Raw genomic sequence first — 27,427 nt, 5'->3', positions numbered from 1 at the left:
GGTGCTAGACGTGCGTCCGGTATCCGACATTAGTGCAGTGGGATTTAGACAATTGATGGAGGTAGTGTGTCCTCGGTTCCAAATCCCGTCTAGATTCCACCTGCATCCTCAAAGCAGCAGCGACAAGCGTGCGTCTGTCTGTTAAAGGGTGGTGACACCCTCAAAGTGTGCTACACAAACAATTAAAATATTGCTCTTTTTTTTTCTGTCTTTGTGAATTGTGTGGGCTGTAGCCGCACCTGCATCCTTAAAGCAGCAGCGACAAGCGTGCGTCTGTCTGTTAAAGGGTGGTGACACCCTCAAAGTGTGCTACACAAACAATTAAAATATTGTTCTTTTTTCTGTCTTTGTGAATTGTGTGGGCTGTAGCCGCACCTGCATCCTTAAAGCAGCAGCGACAAGCGTGCGTCTGTCTGTTAAAGGGTGGTGACACCCTCAAAGTGTGCTACACAAACAATTAAAATATTGTTCTTTTTTTTTTGGTCTTTGTGAAATGTGTGGGCTGTAGCCGCACCTGCATCCTTAAAGCAGCAGCGACAAGCGTGCGTCTGTCTGTTAAAGGGTGGTGACACCCTCAAAGTGTTCTACACAAACAATTAAAATATTGTTCTTTTTTTTCCGGTCTTTGTGAAATGTGTGGGCTGTAGCCGCACCTGCATCCTTAAAGCAGCAGCGACAAGCGTGCGTCTGTCTGTTAAAGGGTGGTGTAACTCTCAAAGTGTTCCAAAAAATAAAAAACTATTTTTTTAATGTGTTTGTGACTTGTGTGCGATGTAGCCACACTTGCATCCTCAAAGCAGCAGCGACAAGCGTGCGTCTGTCTGTTAAAGGGTGGTGACACCCTCAAAGTGTGCTACACAAACAATTAAAATATTGTTCTTTTTTTTTGGTCTTTGTGAAATGTGTGGGCTGTAGCCGCACCTGCATCCTTAAAGCAGCAGCGACAAGCATGCGTCTGTCTGTTAAAGGGTGGTGTAACTCTCAAAGTGCTCCAAAAAATAAAAAACTATTTTTTTAATGTGTTTGTGACTTGTGTGCGATGTAGCCGCACCTGCATCCTTAAAGCAGCAGCGACAAGCGTGCGTCTGTCTGTTAAAGGGTGGTGACACCCTCAAAGTGTGCTACACAAACAATAAAAATATTCTTCTTCTTTTTTCTGTCTATGTGAATTGTGTGGGCTGTAGCCGCACCTGCATCCTTAAAGCAGCAGCGACAAGCGTGCGTCTGTCTGTTAAAGGGTGGTGACACCCTCAAAGTGTTCTACACAAACAATTAAAATATTGTTCTTTTTTTTTCGGTCTTTGTGAAATGTGTGGGCTGTAGCCGCACCTGCATCCTTAAAGCAGCAGCGACAAGCGTGCGTCTGTCTGTTAAAGGGTGGTGTAACTCTCAAAGTGTTCCAAAAAATAAAAAACTATTTTTTTAATGTGTTTGTGACTTGTGTGCGATGTAGCCACACTTGCATCCTCAAAGCAGCAGCGACAAGCGTGCGTCTGTCTGTTAAAGGGTGGTGACACCCTCAAAGTGTGCTACAGAAACAATTAAAATATTGTTCTTTTTTTTTCTGTCTATGTGAATTGTGTGGGCTGTAGCCGCACCTGCATCCTTAAAGCAGCAGCGACAAGCGTGCGTCTGTCTGTTAAAGGGTGGTGACACCTCAAAGTGTTCTACACAAACAATTAAAATATTGTTCTTTTTTTTTTGGTCTTTGTGAAATGTGTGGGCTGTAGCCGCACCTGCATCCTTAAAGCAGCAGCGACAAGCGTGCGTCTGTCTGTTAAAGGGTGGTGACACCTCAAAGTGTTCTACACAAACAATTAAAATATTCTTCTTCTTTTTTCTGTCTTTGTGAATTGTGTGGGCTGTAGCCGCACTTGCATCCTCAAAGCAGCAGCGACAAGCGTGCGTCTGTCTGTTAAAGGGTGGTGTAACCCTCAAAGTGTGCTCCACAAACAATAAAAATATTCTTTTTTTTTTTCTGTCTTTGTGAATTGTGTGGGCTGTAGCCGCACTTGAATCCTCAAAGCAGCAGCGACAAGCGTGCGTCTGTCTGTTAAAGGATTACATCGGTGACAGCATCCAAGTAGGCATGTCAGACAGTCCGTACCTGTACTGGCAGGAAAAAGAAGCAATTTGGAGGTCCCTGTACAAACTGGCTCTATTTTACCTGAGTTGCCCCCCCTCCAGTGTGTACTCCGAAAGAGTGTTTAGTGCAGCCGGGAACCTTGTCAGCGAAAGGCGTAGGAGGTTGCTTCCACAAAATGTGGAGAAGATGATGTTCATAAAATGAATTATCAACTCTTCCAGGGAGACCAGCCTCCAGAACGTACAGAGGGACCTGTGGTTCCAGCAGGGACGAATTAATACTCTGTGAGGATGAGGATGTACACACTGAAGAGGGTGAGGAATCGGTGGATGAGGAGGATGAGGATGACATCTTGCCTCCGTAGAGCCAGTTTGTGCAGGGACAGATTAATTGCCAGCTTGTTTTGTGGGGGCCCAAACGAACCAATCATTTCAGCCACAGTTGTGTGGCAGACCCTGGCGCTGAAATGATTGATTTGTTAAAGTGTGCATGTCCTGTTTATACAACATAAGGGTGGGTGGGAGGGCCCAAGGACAATTCCATCTTGCACTTCTTTTTTTTCTTTGCATTATGTACAGTTTGGGGCCTAGTTTTTCTAACTGCCATCCTGTCTGCCACTGCAGTGTCACTCCTAGATGGGTCACGTGTTTGTGCCGCCCACTCGTGTCGCTTAGCATAGTCATCCAGCTACCTCGGTGCAACCTTTTGGACATGAAAACACTATTGTGAGGTGTGAGGTGTTCAGAATAGACTGGAAATGAGTGGAAATTAAGGTTATTGAGGTTAATAATAGCATAGGAGCAGAGAAACCAACAAATTCTGTGTTTTTGGCTGTTTTTATGCTTTTTTAAAAAAAAATACAGATCCAAAACACAAAACCCAGAACCCAAAACACGGAAGGGTGGTTTTGGCAAAACCAATCCAGATCCAAAACACGAAGAAAGATCCAGATCCAAAACCAAAACACAAAACACGAAAAGTGGCCGGTGCACACCCCTAATATATATATATATATATATATATATATATATAAGAAACAACTGTGATCACCAATTGTTATATATATTTCAATATACAAAGGGAACTATTGTGATTGCCGATTGCATTTAAAATTGTATTTCTCAATACTAAATGTCCTGTCCTGTGGGTTTTGAAAGATATTAACATAAGATACATATACTTATTCCATAGTTTCTGACTAAATACACAACACAAATTGAGATGATTGCATAGCAGGAATCTGCTTAGAGGCAATCCTGAATACCTACATTGCTATATGTACAGTATATGTATATATAAGAAACAACTGTGATTATCGACTGTTGTATATATTTCAATATATACAAAAAACAATTGTGATTGCCGATTACATCCAAATTGTATATCTTAATACCTAAAAGTCCTGCCTTATGGTTTTTGAAAGATATAAACATGATATATTTTTTCCATATACAACATAAACTGCAGTAATATTACAGTGTATCTCCTACGATTGGAGAATTGTTTGTTTGTTTGTATTGTTCAACCTGATAGGTATTTTTGGCCATTTTTTTCTCTTTTCCTTTTTAATGAATTTCGAAAAAAAGGTATTTTTTATAGTTTGGTAATTCTATAGGAGTGTGCCCCATATACAGAGTCCTTTTTCTCTTCTCTCTGATATACTCAATGTACTCCGAGGGTGCACCTTGTACCTTTATTACTTTATAACAATCTTTTTTACCCACCAATATTCCTGTGCAATCAGTCCTTCACTACCTCCCCCTTCCCTTATCAATATATACTATACAATTATCTGTCAGATATCTGTCCAATCTGGCTGGTTGAAATGAAAACCTGGTAATGTATGGCAGCAAATGACAGTCGACCATTTGCTCAGAAACACTGGAAAACAGACAAAAATGGTTGTTCAGACAAATTGGTTAAAACACACAAATTTAAACCACTATGAACAATTGTTTATTGTCCGTTTTCCAGTTTTTAAAACCATATGATCGACTGTCATTTGCTGCCATACATTACCAGGTTTTCATTCCAACCAGCCAGATTGGACAGATATCTGACAGATAATTGTATAGTGTATGCCCAGCAGAAGCAAACCTGTTTAGTTGCCTAGAGTTCCAGGGTTTGCATTGTGACTTGCACTAGGCACAATACAGTATAAAGTTATGGAGTGTTCTTGTTTCCTACATAATGTTTCATGTTTTCATATTTAGCACCATTGGGCACTTTATTTCTTTACTGCTTGTAAGATGTACCTGCTACAGTACTATGTAATATTTAAAAAATAACATTTATATTTTAACAAATATATATATTTTTAAATGTTACATTATCCGATTTCCAGATGTAGTGTCCTAATAACTAACTTGGCTACCACCAGAACCTGGCTCAGCTTTAGTGCACTCCCATTCCCCTGTACTGGAAGTCATGTTCCTTGCTGCTAGATAACCTGCTCTAATGACAGCACTCCTGAACTGAAACCCCCTGATCAGGCAATACTGCATACTCATTAGGTTATAGCTGTCCTGACCCTATTCCCAGTAGCTCTTTTTCTTACTGTGCCCCAGCTAAGTACCTCATTTTTCTGTGCCCCAATGTCTCTACACCCATCTATGGAATTATTCTACATATCACCAACTGTTCAGCAGGACTGAGACCCTGGCTTTCCAATAGGTTACTTGGATCCTCATGTCCTTTACTAGATTTTACCCATGACTTGTTATTACAGATTTGCATATATCATACTCTGCTAGTGTAGGATGTAAACATAATTCGCATTTTCTTTAAAGCCAAATTTTTTCCACTGCACTTGCAAAATGATTTCTATGCTCACCACCCCTTGCCCTTGGGGGTTGGAGAGAGCGTGTAAGCCTAGGGAAATGGTATGGAAGGGTATGTACGCGCAAATTCTTCCCATGCTGACCACAAGAAGACGCAGCTGCGCCTGTTGGGAAAAGATGATGATCAGCGGCCACTTCTGACTGGATGAATGCGTCTGTAATTCCCAACTTATACTATAACTATTGTAATGTGGCTGCCGCAGTCTCCTCACATTATGACAGTGATATTTGCAATCACTCCCCAGAAATTAAGCACATTTCCATTTGTTCTAATTAAAGAGGCTATGTATGTGTATAGTGATGTGAACTTACTCTGCACTTATTTGTCATTGTGTCTTGATTTAATATCCTTTTAAATGGTAAATGTTACTTTATTAGTTATAATGCTATACAGATATGTACTACATTCTATATGAATTATGTACTGTCATTTTAGCACTTACTACTACCACTGGGGTGTGGTATTTTGTGCCGACATTCATGTCAGCATGAGAATGGTGACATGATCATAATGTTGACATTTTTGCAATGTTGACATTAACCAGGTCGACATTCATCATGTCTACACTGATGAAATGTTGACATGATTAGAATGTTGACAAAATGTCTCTGGTGGCCTAGTGGTGACTTACCTGGTATGGAGGGTGGGGGCTACAGCGATATCTTCTGGGTTCGGCAGTTAACTTATGATAAATTCTGGTGCATCCAGCAGCGCTTCCGGCGGCAAGTATGCCTAACCCAAACCTCCCCTACTGTAGCCTAACCCTCCACTTCCGGTCCATGCAGAATGTCGGCGTTTCAAATGTCGATATTGTGAACCTGTCAACATTCTGCACACACCAACACATGCAAGGTCTCCTATGTAAGGTTCATTTGTAGGCTGGAGGCCTTGGCTGGTGTGCTGAAAATCATAAATGCCAAATTCAAAAGTGTACTTTACATTTTAAATATAATTTTGGCGTTATACCGGCGATAAACCGAAGTGAAACAGAAAGGAAACAGCCTAGCTACACTCTATCAACAACCTACACTATATTTGGACAAAGTTGGATCAACAAATGTGAGTTCACAATCTCCTTACTATAAGATCCTGCTGACTACATAACCCGTACTTTCATCTCTGGACTCCCTGTTTGGTCACTACAAAAACCTTGTTCCTCACTTGCTACTATTTGTGCTGCCTCTGTGCTTTACATATAATCTTAATGCATACTGTAAATGTCAATTTACCTCTCTAATAATGTCTCTTTAACTTGGCTCTTTTGCTAGTCTTACATCAAATAGCTACTACCACTGTCTACTTTAATATTCAATTTCTGCTCCCATCAAATCTCCACTTTTATTATACTCAATAATATACTTTTGTTGTGCAGACACTTTTTCCCACCCTGTACTTTTACTTTCATTTCTGGAAATCTACACTTTCTCTTACATTTTTTCTTCATTCCTACTTTCAACCTTTACTTCCCATATTTACCTCAACATTAACATGACCATGTTTTCTTCAACTCCCCCCTTCACTCAGTGTCTAAGTATTCTTTGGTTCTGCCCCTTGCTTCCACCTTTATCCTTTCCCCTCTTCTCCCATTACTCCTCTTTCATTCTCTTACACCCCACCGGAGTCCTACTACCCCACTGCTAATCTCTCCTCCCACCCTCCTCTCCCTGTCACTTCTCCCCACCTCCATCCACATCTCATTATTCCCCCTCCCTGACCACCTCCTACAGGTCCCCCTCCTAGCACTGGAGCCCGCACAATCACTACACTAAATTCATCTCAGTCCCAGAAATTAATCTCACCTCCACGTTACAGCAACCCTGATAATCTCATTCACATCTTTCCATCTATCCTGTGCCCTCTGGAATGCCAGATCAGTCTGTAATAATAAACTGGTCCCCACCCATGACCTTTTAATTTCCAACTCCCTGAATCTCCTAGCCATTACTGAAACCTAGATTTCATCCTCTGACACCACTTCTCTTGCAGCTCTCTCCTCTGGGGGACTCACCTTCTCCAACACCCACCGGCCTGGAGGTCACCATGGTGGTGGCATTGGGGTGTTTTTATCCTCCAGTTACTCATTCCAACTCATACCCACAGAACCAACCCTTATATTCTCTACATTTGAAGTTTATGCTATACGCCTCTTCCAATCAGTACACCTTCGAGTAGCTGTCATTTACCATCCACCTGGCCCTCCCTCCAAGTTCCTTGACAACTTTGCTTCCTGGCTCCCTCACTTTTTCTCCTCAGATCTTGCCTCTATTATCCTAGGTGACTTCAATATTCCAATTGAGATCTCCATAGAACCCTCTGCCTCCAAACTCCTCACCCTCACATCTTCATTTGGCCTCTCCCAATGGACCTCCTCACCCTCCCATGTGAGTGGGCATTCACTTGATCTGGTCTTCACTCACCATTACGATATTTCTGATTACTCCAATTCCCCATTCCCTCTGACCATCACCTTCTCTCTTTTAAACTATCCTTCTCTCCTTCCCCTCCACTACCTCCTAAAGCCATCATCACTAAGCGTAACATTGAGGGTTTCGACACTTTCTTTTTCTTCCCTGCTTGATTCACTTCTCTCCCCTATCCTCTATCTCTTTTGCCTGGAACAATCTGCTTTCCTGTACAATGCCTCCCTTACTTCTGATTTTGACTTTGTTGCTCCGGTGATCACTACTCACCCTCGCAGATCCACACCTCAACCCTGGCATTCCAAATGCACCAGATATCTGCAAAAGTGTTCATGAACTGCCGAGCGACAGTGGAGAAGATCACGCTCTAAGGCAGATTTTCTCCATTTCACATTTATGCTCCCATCCTACAGTGCTGCCCTTTCCCTCTCTAAATAGTCATATTTCAAGAACCTCATCTCCTCCCAGTCCTCAAATCCCCAGCGTCTCTTCACCACCTTCAACTCCCTCATCTGCCCACCTCCTCCTCGTCTCCCCTCCTTGCTCTCTGCCCTTGACTTTGCTACCTACTTTACATCTAAAATTGATTCCATATGTCAGGACATCATATTCAACCAGTCCCGCAGCTCTTCACCTCCTCCTTTCCCGGATCGCCACTCCCCATCCATTTTATCGATTCTGACATCCTTCTCCCCTGTATCTGGAGAGGAAATCATGGCCCTCATCCGGACCTCCCCACTTGACCCTATCACCTCCCGCCTCCTCCGCTACCTCTCTCCTTCTGCCTGCTCCCATCTTGCCCACCTCCTTTATCTCTCCCTCTCAGTCTGGCTTCGGTTCTCTCCACTTCACTGAAACTGCCCTCATGAAAGTCAGCAATGACCTCCTTGCTGCCAAATCCAAGGGCCACTACTCTCTGCTCATTATCATTGACCTCTCTGCTGCTTTTTATGCTGTGGACCACCCTCTCCTGCTGCAAATCCTTCACTCCCTTGGTCTACGTGACACTTCCCTCTCCTGGCTGTCCTTCTACCTCTCTGACCGATTATTCTCTGTTTAGTCTCATGACTCCTCTTCCCTCCCACAGCCTCTTACAGTAGGTGTTCCACAAGCATCTGTTCTTGGGCTCCTCCTATTCTCCCTCTATACGTCCTCTCTAGGTGAACTCATCAGCTCTTTTGACCTCCATTATCATCTCTATGCTGATGATACTCAGATCTACCTTTCCTCCCCTGATCTTCCCCCCTCTCTACTGACTCGTATCTCCAACTGTGTCTCTGTTATCTCTTCCTGGATGTCCCAGCGATTTCTTAAACTTAACATGTACAAGACTGATCTGATTATCTTCCCACCCTCCCACATAACCTCACTTCCCACTATTTCTTTATTAACTGATGGCACAACTATCTCATCTAGCCCCATAGTGCACTGTCTTGGAGTTGTCCTGTCCCTCTCCTTCAAACCACATATCCAGAACCTCTCGCAGTCCTGTCATTTCCATCTCAAAAATATTTCCAAGCTCAGACCCTATCTCAATCAGGATGCTACTAAAACCCTCATGCACTTGCTGGTCATCTCCACATTTTACTACTGTAACCTCCTCCTATCTGGCATCCCCAAATCCCATCTCTCTCCTCTCCAGTCTGTCCTCAATGCTGCAGCTCAGCTCATCTTCTTCTCAAAAAGCTCTACATCTGCCTCCTCATCCTATAAACCCTCCACTGGCTCCCCTTCCCTTTCAGAACCCAATTCAAGGTCCTCATACTCTCTTGCAAGAGTATGAGGCCCTCATTCAATCTTATCCCATTTACATCTCTGATCTCATCTCCCTACACTCTCCTGTAAGCCCTTTTTGCTCAAATAATGTACACCGCCTTTCATGCCAATTGATTACTTCTTCCCACTCCCACCTCCAAGATTTTGTCTGTGTTGCTCCCCTCCTTTGGAACTCTCTCCCTCTCCCCATCAGACTCTCCACGATCATTCAAACAGGCTCTCAAGACCCACTACTTCATTAAAGCCTTCCAGCTCCCATCTAACTTGCTACTACATGTTCCTTCCTCCCGGTCTGCCCCATCTGTGTCACACCTGTTTGTCTGCCCCTCCCTTTTAGAATGTAAGCTCTTACAAGCAGGGCCCTCTACCCTCTTGTGCTTCTCCCTACCTTACTTTCATCTACTTCTTACTCCTCACTAGGGCACCTAACACTTGGTTGTTTATGCTCTGCTGCTTATGTGGGTGTTATGGTCGCTAATGTAGCAATGTATATTATCCATGTCCTTGTCCTGCATTGTATTGTACTGTACTGTAAGTCGCTGGTCACCTACTTATTTATGTACTTTGTAAGGCGCTGCGGAAAACTTGTAAATAAATGATGATAATAATAACAACATGTTCAATATTGACTTTTTAACAATGTTGATATCATAACTCTGACCTTTTACACAATTGCAATGCACACATCTGTACTGCTTGCATTACCTGTTAATAGTTTAAAATAATATGAGCTTGCAGAAACCATAATATACATTAAAGCACAACAGATGATAAAATTAGCAGCATGGAGTCCATGGCTATATGAAAATATAAACTGCTTTATTTGACTGCAATATTCTTTGCTCTTCTGCCAGCTAAATACCGGTAATATTGAAAACATTAAGCAATAAATAAGCCACAATGAACAAACAAAATACATCCCAAAACATATTACATTATATCTCGAACTGATTTAGAACTTATTTAAAATGGAGTTTGAGAGTATACAGTATTTTCAGCCAATATTGCAAACAGATTATTTTTGTCAATTTCTTAAAAAACCAACTCAGATTCAGTAGTTTGACTTTATGTGGATCAGAGTTATTGTAGATTTGAGTAAATACAATTTTATGGTATTAGATGATTCAGGGTTCTCGATATATTTAAAAAAAAACAGAAAATGAAAATCACACTTATAAGCCTAGTGCTAATGGAACATTGGTTGAAATGTCTAAGAATCAGGTTTGGATAAGCTGAACCACTGCAGTCAGTCACCTGTAACAGGTAGAAAGAGGTATGTAAGAATTAGATGAATAACATCTCAGCATTGATAAAGATATGTATTTTATTCACATTTATATATACCCAGTGCTAACTGGAAATGGGGTATTAAATAGGAGACAAATATGGACCATATGTCCGTGTAATCTTCTGACACTGAACAGTGCCCATTTTCTGAGTAATCGATTTCAACCCTTGTTGATATGTCAACAGAATAAGCTGGTAATGATTTCACAGAACTGCAGTAAATAGTCATTTATTGAAAATAACTAATACACATAACTAATTAAAGCCCAACTTAATGTTGGCGTTTCCTCAACCCGTCATCCGGGTACTGCTGTAGGGTGTGGTATAAGAGATCGACAGGTATTAGGACGTCAATGTATATGTTGACACCAAATGGTCAACAGGCACTTGGTCAACAGGGTCAAAAGGTCATCAGGTACAAAAGGTTGACTAACAAAAAGGTAAACAGTGAAAATAGTTGACACAAAAATGGTTAACATATTTTTTTTGTATGTTAAGCCTAATCCTAACTTTGACCCTCCCCCAAAGGCCTAAACCTAACCGTAGTAGAACCGTAACCCTCCCCATAGTACCTAACCCTAACCGTTTCCTCCGGCAGCTAACCCTAACCAGCCATAAAATGCCCAAGTCTAAACTTAAAAATGTTGACCATTTTTGTGTAGACCATTGGTGTGTTGACCATTGTCCCTGTCAACATTATGTCAGTAGACTTTTTGTCCTTGTCAACCTATTGCATGTCAACTTATTCATTGTTGACCATTTTACTATTGACCTGTCATTCTGAAACTGCTGTATACATCAGCACAAGGCCCAATCCCAATGAAACATGAATAAACCATATTATAATTGATGTAATTTAATTTAACTAATCACCTTTACAATGTTCTATATACATGTGCTGTATATTACTTACTTAATAAATTAACTTGAAGTGGATCCATTAACATGCTTGAGTCTTGGCATGCAGACATTTCTAGATCATACATATCTTGCCTCAAGATCCCAGCCACTAGCTCCGTACTTATAGGATACTTTCTGGACTCTGATGGTTGTGAAAAATCCAGTTGAATAATTGCGGATCGGTTCTCATCACTTAGAAAATACAATAAACAAAAACAGTTACCACCCATTTATAATTCATCTTAAATCAAACACTGTTAAAGACTTTTTTTCTTATGAAGGGTTTTTGGAAACAGTTCAATTAACACAGTGGAATTCATTTTATTAATGACCTAAACAACATTCTTCAACAATAAACCCTAGTTTTGTTTTAGCTTAACGAATAAAACAACTGTAGTGGTTATTGGTATCTCAATACAAAATTCCTCTACACAATTAATAAATCAGCACACATTTATTCTAGGGGTGAGCGGGTTCGGATTTCTGAAATCCGAACCCCCCCGATCCGAGTCCGATCCGACTCAGGCACGACTTTTCCCGCCTGACTCGGATTCTGAAATCGAGGCAAAACGTCATCTTCCCGCCTTCCGAGTCTCGCGGGTTTTGGATCCTATATAAGGTACCCGCGTCGGCGCCATTTTCTCACTCGGCTGTGGACAGTGAAGAGTGAGGTGGTAGGGCTGGCTGGGCTGTGTAGTGTAGTGTAGTGCAGAGTAGTGTTGTGCTGTGCTGCGCTGTGCTGCTGTTGTCCACTACTTCAAAGTCCATAGGGGCTGGCTGTGTTGTGCTGTGCTGCTGTTGTTAATAGGGGCTGTGTCCACTACTTCAAAGTCCATAGGGGCTGGCTGGACTGTGTTGTGCAGTCAGTTGTCCATAGGGGCTGTGTCCACTCCAAAGTCCTGTGCAGTGTCCCAGTCCTAAAGGGGTGCTGTAGTGTTGTCCAGGGGGTGCTCTGTCCATCAGGGGTGCTCCCCCCAAGTGCTAAAAAAATAATATTTTTTTGTGTTTGTGAATTGTGTGCGCAGTAGCCGCACGTGCATCAACAAAGTAGTGCCAAGCGTGCGCCTGTGTCATAAGTAAAGGGCCGGCTGGCTTGACCGTTAAAGGGTGCTGTAACCCCCAAAGTACACTCCAGTCCAAACCAAAAAAAAATTTATTTTCTGTGTTTGTGAATTGTGTGCGCAGTAGCCGCACGTGCATCAACAAAGTAGTGCCAAGCGTGCGCCTGTGTCATAAGTAAAGGGCCGGCTGGATTGACCGTTAAAGGGTGCTGTAACCCCCAAAGTACACTCCAGTCCAAACTGTGTCCCATAAGTAAAGAGCCGGCTGGCTCATTTCTTAAAGGCTGGTGTAACTACTCTCCAGCAAAAATAAAAAAATATTTTCTGTGTTTAGCCGCACGTATATATCAAATCGATATAACATAAATGGAGGACCAAACTTTCTCCGATAAAAATAAAATAGAGAAAGATCAAGAACCACTTCCTCCTAGTGCTGAAGCTGCTGCCACTAGTCATGACATAGACGATAACATGCCATCAACGTCGTCTGCCAAGGCCGATGCCCAATGTCATAATAGAGGGCACATACAATCCCAAATGACAAAGTTCAGGAAAATGACCTTGAAAAAAACATTTAAATCAGCTGAAGAGAAACCTAAACTTGCCAATATGCCATTTACGACACGGAGTGGCAAGGAACGGCTAAGGTCGATCCCTAGTATGTTCATGACTAGTGGTTCAGCTTCACATGACGATGGAAGCCCTCCTCCCACTAAAAAAATCAAAAGAGTTAAGCTGGCAAAAGCACAGCGAAGAACTGTGCTTTCTAAGAAGATATCACAAATCCCCAAGGAGAGTCCAAGTGTGGTGGTGGTTGTGATGCCTGACCTTCCCAGCACTGGACGGGAAGAGGTGGCTCTTTCCACCATTTGCACGCCCCCTGCAAGTGCTGAAAGGAGCACCCACAGTCCACTTGCTGATATGCCAATTGAAGATGTCACTGTTGAAGTACAACAGGATGAGGATACTGGTGTAGCTGGCGCTGAGGAGGAAGTTGGCGAGGAGGATTCTGATGGTGATGTGGTTTGTTTAAATCAGGCTCCGGGGGAGACAGTTGTTGTCCGTGGGATGAAAAAGCACATCACGGTCATGCCTGGGCAGAAGACCAAACATTCCACCTCTTTGGTCTGGCAATATTTCTATCCAAATCCTGACAACAACTGTCTTGCCATATGTACCATATGTAAAGGTGAAATAAGTAGGGGTAGGGACGTCAACCACCTAGGAACATCCTCCCTTATACGGCACCTGCAGCGCGTTCATAAAAAGTTACTGTCAAGTTCAGAAACTTTGGCTAAGACCGTAAGCAGTCCAGGGACACCTAAATCCCGTTGTCCTGTTGTATCCAAGCGCCTGCAAACCACACCGTCAACTCCCTCCTCGTCAATTTCCTCCTTAGTCAGGATCGGAAGTAGTCCTGCAGGCCATGTCACTGGCATGACTGACTCTCCTATCCGGGATTCCTCCGGAGGATCATGCATTGCTACGCCTACTGCTGCCGCTGCTGCTGTTGCTGCTGCTGGGAGTCGTTCATCATCCCAGAGAGGAAGTAGGAACACCACTACTTTTACTAAACAATTGACCCTCCAACAGTCCTTAGCGAGGAGGATGAAGTACGACAGCAGTCATTCTGAAGCAAAACGTATAACTGAGGCCTTGACTGCTATGTTGGTGTTAGATGTGCGTCCGGTATCCGCCATTAGTGCAGTGGGATTTAGACAATTGATGGAGGTAGTGTGTCCCCGGTTCCAAATCCCGTCTAGATTCCACTTCACTAGGCAGACGATACCGAGACTGTACAGAAACGTCAGAAAAAGTGTCCTCAGTGTCCTGAAAAATGCCGTTGTACACAATGTCCACTTAACCACGGACATGTGGACAAGTGGAACAGGGCAGACTAAGGACTATATGACTGTGACAGCCCACTGGGTAGATGTATCACCTTACGCAGCAACAGCAGCAGCGTCACCAGTAGCAGCATCTCAGAAACGCCAGCTCGTTCCAAGGCAGGCTACGCTGTGTATCACCGGTTTCAGTAAGAGGCACACCGCCGACAACCTCTTAGAGAAACTGAGGGAAATCATCGCCCAGTGGCTTACCCCACTTAGACTCTCCTGGGGATTTGTGATATCTGACAACGCCACCAATATTGTGCGGGCATTACATCTGGGCAAATTCCAGCACGTCCCATGTTTTGCTCACACAATAAACTTGGTGGTGCAGAATTTTCTGAAAAGCAACAGGGGCGTGCAGGAGACGCTTTGGGTGGCCCGAAAAATTTCTGGCCACTTTCGCCATTCAGCGACTGCGTGCTGAAGACTGGAGCGCCAGCAAACACTCTTGAACCTGCCCCGCCATCACCTGAAGCAAGAGGTTGTGACGCGGTGGAACTCAACCCTCTATATGCTTCAGAGGATGGAGGAGCAGCAAAAGGCCATACAAGCCTATAAATCCACCTATGACATAGGCAAAGGAGGGGGTATGCACCTGACTCAAGCGCAGTGGAGAATGATTTCCGTGTTGTGCAAGGTTCTCCAGCCCTTCGAACTTGCCACACGTGAAGTCAGTTCAGACACTGCCAGCTTGAGTCAGGTCATTCCCCTCATCAGGCTTTTGCAGAAGCAGCTGGAGAAAGTGAAGGAGGAGCTAAGACGGAGCGATTCCGCTCGGCATGTGGGACTTGTGGATGAAGCCCTTCATTCACTTTGCCAGGATTCCAGGGTGGTCAATCTGTTGAAATCAGACCACTACATTTTGGCCACAGTGCTCGATCCTAGGTTTAAAGCCTATGTGGTGTCTCTCTTTCCGGCCGACACAAGCCTGCAGAGGTGCAAAGACCTGCTGGTGAACACACTGTCAGCTGAAGCGGAACGTGACACGTCAACAGCTCCTTCTTCATTTTGTCCCGCAACTGGGGCTGCCAGGAAAAAACTTAGGTATCCTAAGCAACCCGCTGGCAGTGATGCAGGGCAGGCAGGGCCAAGTTTGGACATCTGGTCCGGACTGAAGGACCTGGCAACAATTTCTGGCATGTCTACTGTCACTACATATGATACTGTCACCATTGACAGAAAGGTGGAGGATTACATCGGTGACAGCATCCAAGTAGGCATGTCAGACAGTCCATACCTGTACTGGCAGGAAAAAGAGGCAATTTGGAGGTCCCTGTACAAACTGGCTCTATTTTACCTGAGTTGCCCCCCCTCCAGTGTGTTCTCCAAAAGAGTGTTTAGTGCAGCCGGGAACCTTGTCAGCGAAAGGTGTAGGAGGTTGCTTCCACAAAATGTGGAGAAGATAATGTTCATAAAAATGAATTATCAACTCTTCCAGGGAGACCAGCCTCTAGAATGTACAGAGGGACCTGTGGTGGTGGATTCCAGCGGGGACGAGTTAATACTCTGTGAGGATGAGGATGTACACAACACTGAAGAGGGTGAGGAATTGGTGGATGAGGAGGACGAGGACGACATCTTGCCTCCGTAGAGCCAGTTTGTGCAGGGACAGATTAATTGCCAGCTTGTTTTGTGGGGGCCCAAACAAACCAATCATTTCAGCCACAGTTGTGTGGCAGACCCTGGCGCTGAAATGATTGGTTTGTTAAAGTGTGCATGTCCTGTTTATACAACATAAGGGTGGGTGGGAGGGCCCAAGGACAATTCCATCTTGCACCTCTTTTTTTTCTTTGCATTGTGTACAGTTTGTGGCCTAGTTTTTCAAACTGTCATCCTGTCTGCCACTGCAGTATCACTCCTAGATGGGTCACGTGTTTGTGCCGCCCACTCGTGTCGCTTAGCATAGTCATCCAGCTACCTCGGTGCAACCTTTTGGACATAAAAACACTATTGTGAGGTGTTCAGAATAGACTGGAAATGAGTGGAAATTAAGGTTATTGAGGTTAATAATAGCATAGGAGCAGAAAAACCAACACATTCTGTGATTTTAGCTGTTTTTATGCTTTTTAAAAAAAAATCCAGATCCAAAACACAAAACCCAGAACCCAAAACACGGAAGGGTGGTTTTGGCAAAACCAATCCAGATCCAAAACACGAAGAAAGATCCAGATCCAAAACCAAAACACAAAAAGTGGCCGGTGCACACCCCTAATTTATTCTATTGACATAAGGAAAGGAGTACCTAGATGTCTGCACCCAACATACGCTACAAAATAACAATCTAAAGCTCTAATGTTTTAGGAAGACTTTACCATTTTATTGCTGAAAATGGGTTTTAATGTTGTTTATTTTATAATATTCAGCAGTAAAATTGATGTCTCCCTGACATGTACAAGTGTAGCCATGGCTTGTTCTTCTGTTGTCACATATAGGGCACTATGATCACTGCTACCAGGGGATATAGTTATGAGACCGGCGTCCGCGATGCCACTGGTCTCAATCCCAGCGTTGAAAGTCCGACACGCGACTTAAGATAGGCATCGAAATACAGACGCCTATCTTAATCCCGACACCGGAATCCAGAAGGACTTCAGCCCGATAGAGGTAAGTCCGAGCCGCCCTTAGTGTTAGCCGTGAGGGGGGAGAGTTAGGTTTAGGGAGTATAGCGGGGTTAGCATAAGGTTTTGGGGGGGGGGAGGTTGGGGTTAGGCACCCCTAGGGGGTAGAGTTAGGCACCACAGAGGGGGTTAGGGTTACACACTAAGGGGGGAGACTTAGGTTTAGGCACTAAGGGGGAGGGTTAGGGTGCGGGTTGGGGAGTGTTAGGGTTAGACTACAAGACGTTAGGGTTAGGAGAAGAAGGGGGGGTATGTATAATTACCAGACCCCGGTCGGGATACCATCCTTCGGGATGCCACTGTCTGTATTTTGACAGGAGGCATCCCGACAGCCGGCTTTACATACTGATTCTGCTACCAGATGGTTCTATTATTGGGGTAACTTAAATCATGTCTTTTTTTTTTTTGCAAAACAAAAACAAAAAACCTTTGTACAGGTGATTAAAAGAATACTTTTGTTCCTCCGCCAGTACCATGTTTGATCTGTGTGTTACTTTGATTTGTTCTGTGTACACATTATGGGGATTATTTTTATAACACAGGAAAAAATGGTATTAAAAAGACTAACATGAATGATGTGTAAGCCTCCTACTGTTTTATAATCTTTTATTGGGGCTCATGGTGAGTTGGATGTAATTTGCATCTAAATAACGTGCGTTAACTGCTACCCAACAAAGAGGTGTATTTTGCCTAAAATGCAGAGCTACCCATATATGCAGGATGCGTACAGATCGGAAAGCGTTGTATATGCGTCTGCATTGCTCCTCCTGGCTTAACCCAAGGACATATACTACTCAACAGTAATATATGTGCTTGGGTTCAGCCAGGATTTGTGGCTTCACACGTACAGTAGTAGTAAATACTATAATTTATATACAACATTGTACAAACTACATGTGGATACTTAATTAATAACTAGTAAACTCACATTTCCCAGTTGAATAGAAACAAAATTTGCAGGAAAACATTTATAGCCTGATTCTGAGTTGGACGCAGCGGTGATGTTGGACGCAGTGGAACAATACATCCCATTTTGTTTGAACAAATTTGTCACATGACAAATTTAGATGCATGGTAGCAGAAATGTAAGGCGCATTCCTAGATGGTGACTAGAGGTAACAGAGGGCTGGTTAAAAAGACACACGGACATGTTGCGTCTTATGGGAGTGTCGCTGAAAGTGGTTGTGTACAGAGACGCACAGTCCCTAACTTAGGAGACCATACTCAGACACAGAAAATGCACCTATCATAGGGCTGGTGCAAGCTTTAATGCTGAGACTGATGTTGCATCTAAACAAGACGCACCAGATGGTAATGCAGAGTCTGCAGAGTGGGCGTCTCAGTCCTTGCATATTTGGATGCACAGATGTACACAGGGAAAGGCTTTGCAGCAGCATTAGCATAAAATCACAGATGCGACAAAAGACACAAGGACGGCCATGACTGTGTGCGAATCAGAATCAGGCCCTAAGTGAGCCCTTTATATATAATTACAAAGCTCCATAATCATGCATGTGCATAAACCTACATATTAGAGGACCTCACAAGTAGTTATAAATGTTATTCTCTATAAAGCAATTGTTGTCCGGTGCTCAAGAGAAGTATCAAGCCTTGGAGAGAGATAAAGTGGAGAAAGATAAAAGACCTCATTCAGAGCCGCTCGCAAAATGCAAGCGCTCGCTCTGAATGAGGGTGGCCGCTTTTCTTTTGAAAGGCAGCCTCCTGGCCGCTCACTAAGCTGTGGGTTACCACCCACAGCTTTAGCGACTGACTAGGTGATGGTCGCGATGGTCAAGACCATCGCAACCATCGGGGCTTGCGACGAGACCCTTGCGGTAGGGTCTCGTCTTCCTGCTTCCTGCTGTAACAGAGCAGGAAGCACCCTACTGACCCTGGTGATGTCAGTAGGGCCGCCTACAAACGGCAGGCATTGCTTCAGGAACACCTCCGTTTGTCTGGCCACCCACCCACCACGCCTACAAAATGGGGTGAGCTGTCGATCAACATCGACAGCCGCCCCTTTTGTAGCGAGCCCCAGAGTGAGATAATTTCTCTTTCACTCCGGGGCTAGTGCCCCACCATCGACCCACTTGCGAGCGCATAGGTGCTTGCGAGCGGGTCTGAATGAGGTCCGAAGTACCAACCAATCAGCTTCATCATAGCCTGTAAAATGACAGTTAGGAGCTGATTGTTAGGTACTTTATCTCTCTCCAAGACTTGATACATCTGGGGCTGATGCAGAGTGAGTATATGCACAGCTAGTAAAGCGTGTCACGTATGAAATCATTCTGTGCATGCCCAAATGCAGGCACACACATGTGCTTATGCAGACTTGCGTTTTATTCTGCCACTTACACCTGAGTGCATCTGGAGAAGCGGAATGAGGGAAGTAAGAAGTGTTCTAATGTAGGAAGAGAACAGTAAAGACATGGTCAGACAATTGAGAATACTTGCAAATCAAGATACCAATGCATCTACGCAGGGGCGTAGGGACTGCCCGGGCAGCCCCGGACCACAGGCATGCACTGACTGTGTGTGACAGTTCAACTTCTGACTCCTTGGATCAGTGGATCAGAGGCTGAGGGATTCCAGGAATTCATCATGCAGCGCCTCTCCCTCCCCAGTGCCTAGCCTATCCAGGCCCGCCCCATGGCTCTCGCGGGGTAATCAACAGCAGGCAGCTGCTATTAATAGCAGATTGCGGTTCCCTTCTGGTGACGAAAGCTGCTGCATGACGTTGCCTGGCTGTGGGCAGGATTCAGAGAAGAAGACAGAAGATGGCCCAGGGGGTACTTTATAAGTGAGTTACTTAAAGTTACTGCTGGGGGGAAGGTGTGCCAGAGGAGGTGTGTCCTGGGGAGCTGAAAAGTGGGATCAATGTGGAGAGGGATGCAGAGGAACACAAGGGGGAAGGAGAACACAGAAGATAGGGTGGGATGTGGAGGGGGAACATGGGAGCACACACAGTGTGGGGTGGGTAAGAGGAGCACAGTGTGGGCTGAGGGAAAGGGAGCACAGTGTGACATGTGGATTGGGGAAAGGTAGCGCAGTGTGTGATGTGGATGGTGGAAGAGGAGCACAATGTGAGATGTGGATGGGGGGGAAGTGGAAAACAGTGTGGGATGTGAATCATACTTACCTACTCTCTAAGAAGTTGCGAGAGGCTCTCAGCAGAGTGTCCCGATCTCCCGCATCCCCTCACTTCCTAGTGAAGTGGTCAGGATGGGGAGATAATTGTTGGGAATCGTGGCTCTGTATGGAGGGAGTGAGGCTAAATGATGCAAACCCAAATCAATTAGCCCTGCCCCATCCTCACAGTTCTGCGATTCGTTGCAGTTTCCTGTTACAGAGGCGGTGCCTAGTGACATAGGAGCGGAGACGACATTTAAAAAATAGGCATGTATGATGTGAATGGAGGAAAGGGAGCACAGTGTGGGATGTGGGTGGGAGAAGGGGTGCACAGTGTGGGATGTGGATGGGGAAAGGGGAGTACAGTGTGGGATGTGGATAGGGAAAGAGGAGCACAGTGTGGGATGTAGATAGGGAAAGAGGAGCACAGTGTGGGATGTGGATAGGGAAAGAGGAGCACAGTGTGGGATGGTGATAGGGAAAGAGGAGCACAGTGTGGGATGTGGATAGGGAAAGAGAAGCACAGTGTGGGATGTGAATGAAGGAAGGGGAGCACGGTGTGGGATGTGGATAGGGAAAGAGGAGCACAGTGTGGGATGTGAATGGAGGAAGGGGAGCACGGTGTGGGATGTGGATAGGGAAAGGGGAGCATGGTGTGGGATGTGGGTGGGAGAAGGGGTGCACAGTGTGGGATGTGGATAGGGAAAGAGGAGCACAGTGTGGGATGTGGATAGGGAAAAAGGAGCATAGTGTGGGATGTGGATGGGGAAAGAGGAGCACAGTGTGGGATGTGGAGGAGCACAGTGTGGGATGTAGATAGGGAAAGGGGAGCACAGTGTGGGATGTGTATGGGGAAAGAGGAGCACAGTGTGGGATGTAGATAGGGAAAGAGGAACACAGTGTGGGATGTAGATAGGGAAAGAGGAGCACAGTGTGGGATGTGGATAGGGAAAGAGGAACACAGTGTGGGATGTGGATAGGGAAAGAGGAACACAGTGTGGGATGTAGATAGGGAAAGAGGAGCACAGTGTGGGATGTGTATGAGGAAAGGTAAAAAAGTGTGGGATGTGGAAGAGGAAAGTGGAGCATAGTATGGGATGTGTATGGGGAAAGAGGAGCACAGTGTGGGATGTGGAAGAGGAAAGTGGAGCATAGTATGGGATGTGTATGGGGAAAGAGGAGCACAGTGTGGGATGTGGATAGGGAAAGGGGAGCACAGTGTGGGATGTGGATACGAAAGGGGAGCACAGTATGGGATGTGTATGGGGAAAGAGGAGCACAGTGTGGGATGTGGATAGGGAAAGGGGAGCACAGTATGGGAAGTGTATGGGGAAAGAGGAGCACAGTGTGGGATGTGGATAGGGAAAGAGGAGCATAGTATGGGATGTGTATGGGGAAAGAGGAGCACAGTGTGGGATGTAGATAGGGAAAGGGGAGCACAGTGTGGGATGTGGATACGAAAGGGGAGCACAGTATGGGATGTGTATGGGGAAAGAGGAGCACAGTGTGGGATGTGGATACGGAAAGAGGAGCACAGTGTGGGATGTGGATAGGGAAAGAGGAGCACAGTGTGGGATGTGGATAGGAAAGGGAGCACAGTATGGGATGTGGATGAGGAAAGGTAAAATAGTGTGGGATGTGGAAGAGGAAAGTGGAGCATAGTATGGGATGTGGATGGGGAAAAGGAGCACAGTGTGGGATGTGGATGGGGAAGGGGAGAACAGTGTACAATGTAGATGGGGGAAGGGGAGCACAGTGTATGATGTGGATGGTGGAAGGTGAAAACAGTGTACGATGTGGATGGGGGAAGGTAAGCACAATGACGAATATATTTTGGGGGGGCACATTATAATAATTACAGATGGGTGTGTAGTTAAGGGCACAGAGCACATTAATGTCTAATATTGGATGAGTACTTGCAAGCAAAACAAATGGTTATAAACATACTGAAGGCTTAGGGCTCACTGACCTAAACTGGTTGCATATGCTACTGGCACCGATCATCATGTATCTTGCGATGTGTAATCCATTGGACAAGGGAGGAGAAAAGTAAACTTTTAAGTGTTTATTGTAATTTGTGACCAACTTTGCATTAAGGGCCTGATTCAGAGTTGGGAATAGAGAGATAGCACTTAACTGTGTACCTGAGCAAACCATGTTGCAATGCAAGGGGTGTAAATACATTTTTTTTTGCATGTAAGGTAAATACTGTCTGCTTTTACATGTAGCCCACAAATGCTGCACAGCTGTATTATTACACTGCACTTTAGATGTCAGTTTTGAAACACTCCTCCCAAATCTAAATTTCTTTGCACAATTTAAATCTGTCCCACCTGCAGTGCAGCATGGTTTCACCAAGATGATCAGTTGGAGAGATATCTCTCTCTGGGCCTGATTCAGAGCTTGAAGCTCTGACAGAGCGCTCGCTCTGAATCAGGGCCGTCCTACCCACAGCTTATGTGAGCGGAAAAAAAGATGGCCGCGATGGTCAAGACCATCGCGACCATCGGGCTTGCGACGAGACCCTGACTTTATTTGTCTAATACTGGGTACACACTAGACCAGTGGTTCTCAAACTCGGTCCTCGGGACCCCATACAATACTCGTTTTCCAGGTCACCCAGCAGGTGCACAGGTGTATTCATTACTCACTGACACAATTAAAAAAATTCAAGGATGGAGCTGATTATTTCACTTGTGATTCTGTGAGGAGACCTGGAAAACATGCACTGTGTGGGGCCCTTAGGACCGAGTTTGAGAACCTGTGCACTAGACGATATGTCGTCCTATCCGGCGGATCGGAGCGACACATCGGGCACATTGTCTAGTGTGTACCCACTATGTTGCTGATGATGCGCGCTCCCATGCATCGTCAGCATCATCCTCCGTTGGCCCTGCATGCAGGTCCGACAGGGGATATTATTAGTGAGGGCCATGCTGCCGGCAACTGGGTATGCACTTGCCGATGCCGGCTCCCACTACGGGTCCCGTCGCGGAAGATGTCGGACATCGTCTAGTGTCTACCTGGCTTAACAACAATATAGAGCTTGATTTGTGAGTTATTCCAAATGACATGTAAATGCAACCTATCATACAGCTAGGTATACACATAGGTATACGACTGATATCCTATTTGTTATCATACACCTTGTTTTATTCTAGGCACTTCCTGGAACCTAAGACCGGCGCATATGCCACACATCATACAATAGCTGCAACTCTGTATATTGCTCACAATAGCATCTTAATTAGTGGATGCATTTTATGCCTGTGATTTGGGTGCAAATGCGGCATCAGACCCATTATCTGTAAAGTGCTGCACGGTGGCAGAATACCGCCACGGCATAGGGTGCCTTAAGGTGAGAGGGGTCCAAAATGCTTGTCCACCCTCTCAAGGCAAGTGAAGTTCCACCAGAGAAACAGATATGGGCCTCAGGAAAGTGGCTCATTTATGCTGGTAACTGCATACCCTCTAAATTTTATACAAGACAATACCCCCTGAGTACGATGGTCTAGCTATTCATTCACAAGAGGAGGAGCCCTGTGCAAAGCGGCACTAAATATGTCACAGATAATAAACTAGCTCATATGTGCAAAAAGAAAGACAATCTGTCCTGAGGTGTTTTGCCTGTACTGATTATATTTTGAAGTAGTTACATAGTATGTTGCCAATAAATCAATGAAAGTTAATAAATAAACAGTGCATTATAATTACTTCAGGAATTTGGGAATGAGCTTAACTAACATATCAGAAAGTTAAATATTTGGAAGGTACTGGTAAAACCTCTAAACAACACTCAAGCAGTGTTTCTCAATAATAACGTCAGCGGTTTATATAGCCAAGAGATACTAGATTTTTATTTATTTATTACCAGTTATTTATATAGTGCATACATATTCCGCAGCGCTTTACAGAGAATATTTGGCCACTCACATCAGTCCCTGCCTCAGTGGAGCTTACAATCTATGTTCCCTATCACATGCTCACACACATACATACTAGGGGTCATTTGTGTTGGGAGCCAAGTAACCTACCAGTATATTTTTGGAGTGTGGGAGGAAACTGGAGGAAACCCACGCAAGCACAGGGAGAATATACAAACTTCGCACAGGTAAGGCCGTGGTGGGAATTGAACCCATGACCTCAGTACTGTGAGGCAGTAATACTAACCATTACACCGTCTGTGCTACTAGATAACATAAAGCATAATTTTCCTGCCTAAAGGTGTACTTTACATGAATTGATTTTCAGCTCTTTTAAGCTGTTAGTATGCTCAATAGAGTACCTCATGATATATTAAGTACATCTTATCCCTGAGAAATAAGTACTGAATATTTAAAGAGGAAAAAGCTTGAATATCTGTTATTTTGGCATCTAACATGGAGCCTGTCACTCCATATCTACCAGTAGCAGAACATACAGTATTGCTTTTCACAGCACTGCACATATATGTAATAAAATGAAATGGCTTACACTGAATTATACTCTACTTTGGCAGCAATGAAATAATAATGCAGTGATGGTGATGTTTGATATACATTTGTGATCTGTAAAACAAAATATAAAACTTGTTAAACATTATCAGAATAGAACTAGGGACTACTGCTCTGGCTAGTTTCCCCATTATTGCACTGATCTTGCTCATATCCAATATTACCAGCACGTGAAAAAGATTACCTTACAATGAATGAGAATAACCTGACCTTAAATAGAAACAATCACTTTTTAAATCTCAGCTGAGAAAAATGTGCATTAGTATCCTGTTATAGCTTTTAGCTGTTACTCTGACTAATGCTGGTAACATTTCATAATTGACTAGCTTTTGGTTACACACATGGACCAGAATCTTCTTTTACCTCAGAAAAGGTGTAAGCAGCACCTTGACCGTAATATCCTATATGTCTCTCCCTCCAAGAAGTAGCGCACCAATGAACTCTACGTCAGTTTGTATAGTGCCAAATGTGATAGTATACAAGGCCTAGGGGTAATATCATACTTGCTAATTCTCCCTGATTGTCAGGAGTAGCAATCTCCCTGTCTCCCTGAAGAGTCTAGCAATCTCCCTGATTCTACCTTACCCCCATTATGAAGATGTTATATATAAAAATAAACAGAGATATTCACATTCAAATGGTATCATTAGTATAATTTCCCTGCATTGGTTATAAGGCACAATGATGCCTATGGCTACATACATTTTCTGTAATGTATCAGTGTGTTTTCATCAACAAGTAGATCTTACTAACTGCTTTGGGGCTCATTTACAATTGGATGTAAGGTAATGTTATGACGCACCTCTCAGATGTAGCTGTACACGTCCACTTTACAGCTACGCTCATAGGTGGTGCTTTCACAATCTCCCTGAAATGCTTTTTCAAAAGTAGGCAAGTGTGGGTAATATTTTCATGTGTACAAGACCTGCAGCATTACAGTCCCCTTCAGACCTGTAATGATCTTGCATACTGGCTGTACAAATTGTCAATAAACTTAAATAATGGGGTTGTGTGCATGGACCCCAAAAATTGTGCATAGGAAAGCGCTTGCTGCATACATTTTTCTCTTTTCAAAGTGACTGCCAGTGTTTCATGTCACAATGTTTCTGCTGCTCAACTCTACAAGTTTATTATTTTAAGAGCACGTATTGTGTATACTTTCTGTAATACAGCCTCCTATGGGACCGCACTGACAGTACTGACCCTACTTTACATCAGGTGTTACTGGACCTTTCACAGAGGTCTTTACTCTGTGACTGACTTCTACTCTCCACATGTTCTTGTCACTGGAATATTTTAATTTATTTGTAGAACTGCTTTTGCCATACCCTGCTTTGAAATGAAGTTTCATTTGTTATCCATGTCTCCCAGAGACAGGGGTCTGTTACATTAAGAAATCCTGTGAACCTGCAGGTGTTATTTGATTGTAAAGCCACAGACCGTGTTTCATCCTCATCAATATGAACATCTATAATGAAACAGACAGAATATCAATGTAAAACACAGGTATTTTTATGTATGAAAGAAGTTTTTTTTTTTTTAAACACTTTGATGTCAGAGTGCTGACAGCTGCTTTGATAATTTAGTCATCTAGTGACACTCGGAACATACTTTATGCATGATATGTAATTTTACATTAACTTAGAAAGCACCATACAATATTAATGTAAATTTTCTGATATATAAGGTTTTCTGTCTTGTATATCTTATACCTATTTTGATTGCCTGTTGAAACGTTAATTCTGCCTATGAATAAAGTATATTTCGCTTTGCTTTTAAGTACTGTAATTATTCCATTACGAATTGCCCCATTGTCCCTGTTAAAGAAAGGGCATTGGTTGTTGCATGGCAGGAGCCAGTGCAATGGTCTTGGTCTTCAATCTGTGGTCCTCCACTTTGCTGGTATTTGGGGGATTGCAACCAACTTAGAAGCAGGAGATATCCAGCTGGTGGACTCAGGGGTGTTAGTTCATACTAGATGCCCGGAGGTGAGTATTTGCTGATTATTTGTATATATTGAATATGATTTTAATTTAAGAATAAAGCATCATTTACTTAGCATGTTACATTGAGAGACCCATGTATTGTAAGCCTAAAGACTAAGAAAATTTTGTGTTGCCCAGTGACTACTTTTAAAATGATAAATAACTGTTCCAAAACTTTACACATTGAGGGGTATATTTACTGAAGTGCGGGTTTTTAGAAGTGGAGATGTTGCCAATAGGGGATGCGGTCATAATCCCGGAAAGTGGGATGACTGCGCTTAGAATACCAGCGCCGGAATACAGTCACCTGTTAGAATCCCGGCGCCGCATCCCGAAGATAAGAAGTGGGGTTGGGGGGTGGGGGGGGGGGGGTGTTAGGGTTAGGTACTAGGGGGGGTTAGGGTAAAACACTAAGGGGGGAGGTTAGGTTTAGTGTGCAGGGAGGGGAAGGTTAGGTTTAGTGTACGGGGAGGGGGAGGTTAGGTTTAGGCACCGGGAGGGAGGACGGGTTAGGGATAGGGAGAGGAGAAGGGTTGCCTAAGCCTGTTGGGATGGCGGCATCAGGATTTTGACCACCAGCATCCCGTACCCAATTCGCCACTAGCAACCAATCAGATTCTACTTAAGATTTATCAAGCCCCTTCTAAAAGATAATAGGTAGAATCTGATTGGATGCTACATCTCCACTTCTAAAAACCCGCACTTTAGTAAATATACACGTGAGAGCACACACTTCTAGACAATCTATAATAAACCTATAACATTATAATGATGGTACTATTATTATTGTAACATACTGTAAATACAATTTTTAGAGTGAGCAGTATTATATATAATACACTAAAATAACAAGTGTGGTAAATCACACTGCAGTTTAGAAAGACAGGTGCTGTAACTAATAAAATTGGTAAAATTATTTTAGTGAATTTATTAGAATAT

General features: G+C 43.9%; 1 protein-coding gene across 1 annotated transcript in view; it reads right to left on the bottom strand.

The window, feature by feature from the left end:
- Nucleotides 1–9,906: 9,906 nt before the first annotated feature.
- The window catches only part of CUNH3orf52 (chromosome unknown C3orf52 homolog), a 31,209-nt gene continuing 13,688 nt past the window's right edge, over nucleotides 9,907–27,427 (bottom strand). The window contains exons 4-7 of the mRNA XM_088455956.1: nucleotides 25,832–25,971; nucleotides 24,484–24,557; nucleotides 11,324–11,502; nucleotides 9,907–10,377 (exon numbers count right to left, since the gene is read on the bottom strand). Coding sequence (XP_088312082.1) covers nucleotides 10,370–10,377; nucleotides 11,324–11,502; nucleotides 24,484–24,557; nucleotides 25,832–25,971 — 401 coding nt within the window. The 3' untranslated portion in view covers nucleotides 9,907–10,369. The remainder of the gene's footprint in view (nucleotides 10,378–11,323; nucleotides 11,503–24,483; nucleotides 24,558–25,831; nucleotides 25,972–27,427) is intronic.

Source organism: Taudactylus pleione, unplaced genomic scaffold, assembly GCF_031769625.1.
Source record: "Taudactylus pleione unplaced genomic scaffold, aTauple2 ptg000682l, whole genome shotgun sequence".
NCBI lineage: Eukaryota > Metazoa > Chordata > Amphibia > Anura > Myobatrachidae > Taudactylus > Taudactylus pleione.
This window is presented reverse-complemented; position numbering and strand designations above follow the sequence as displayed.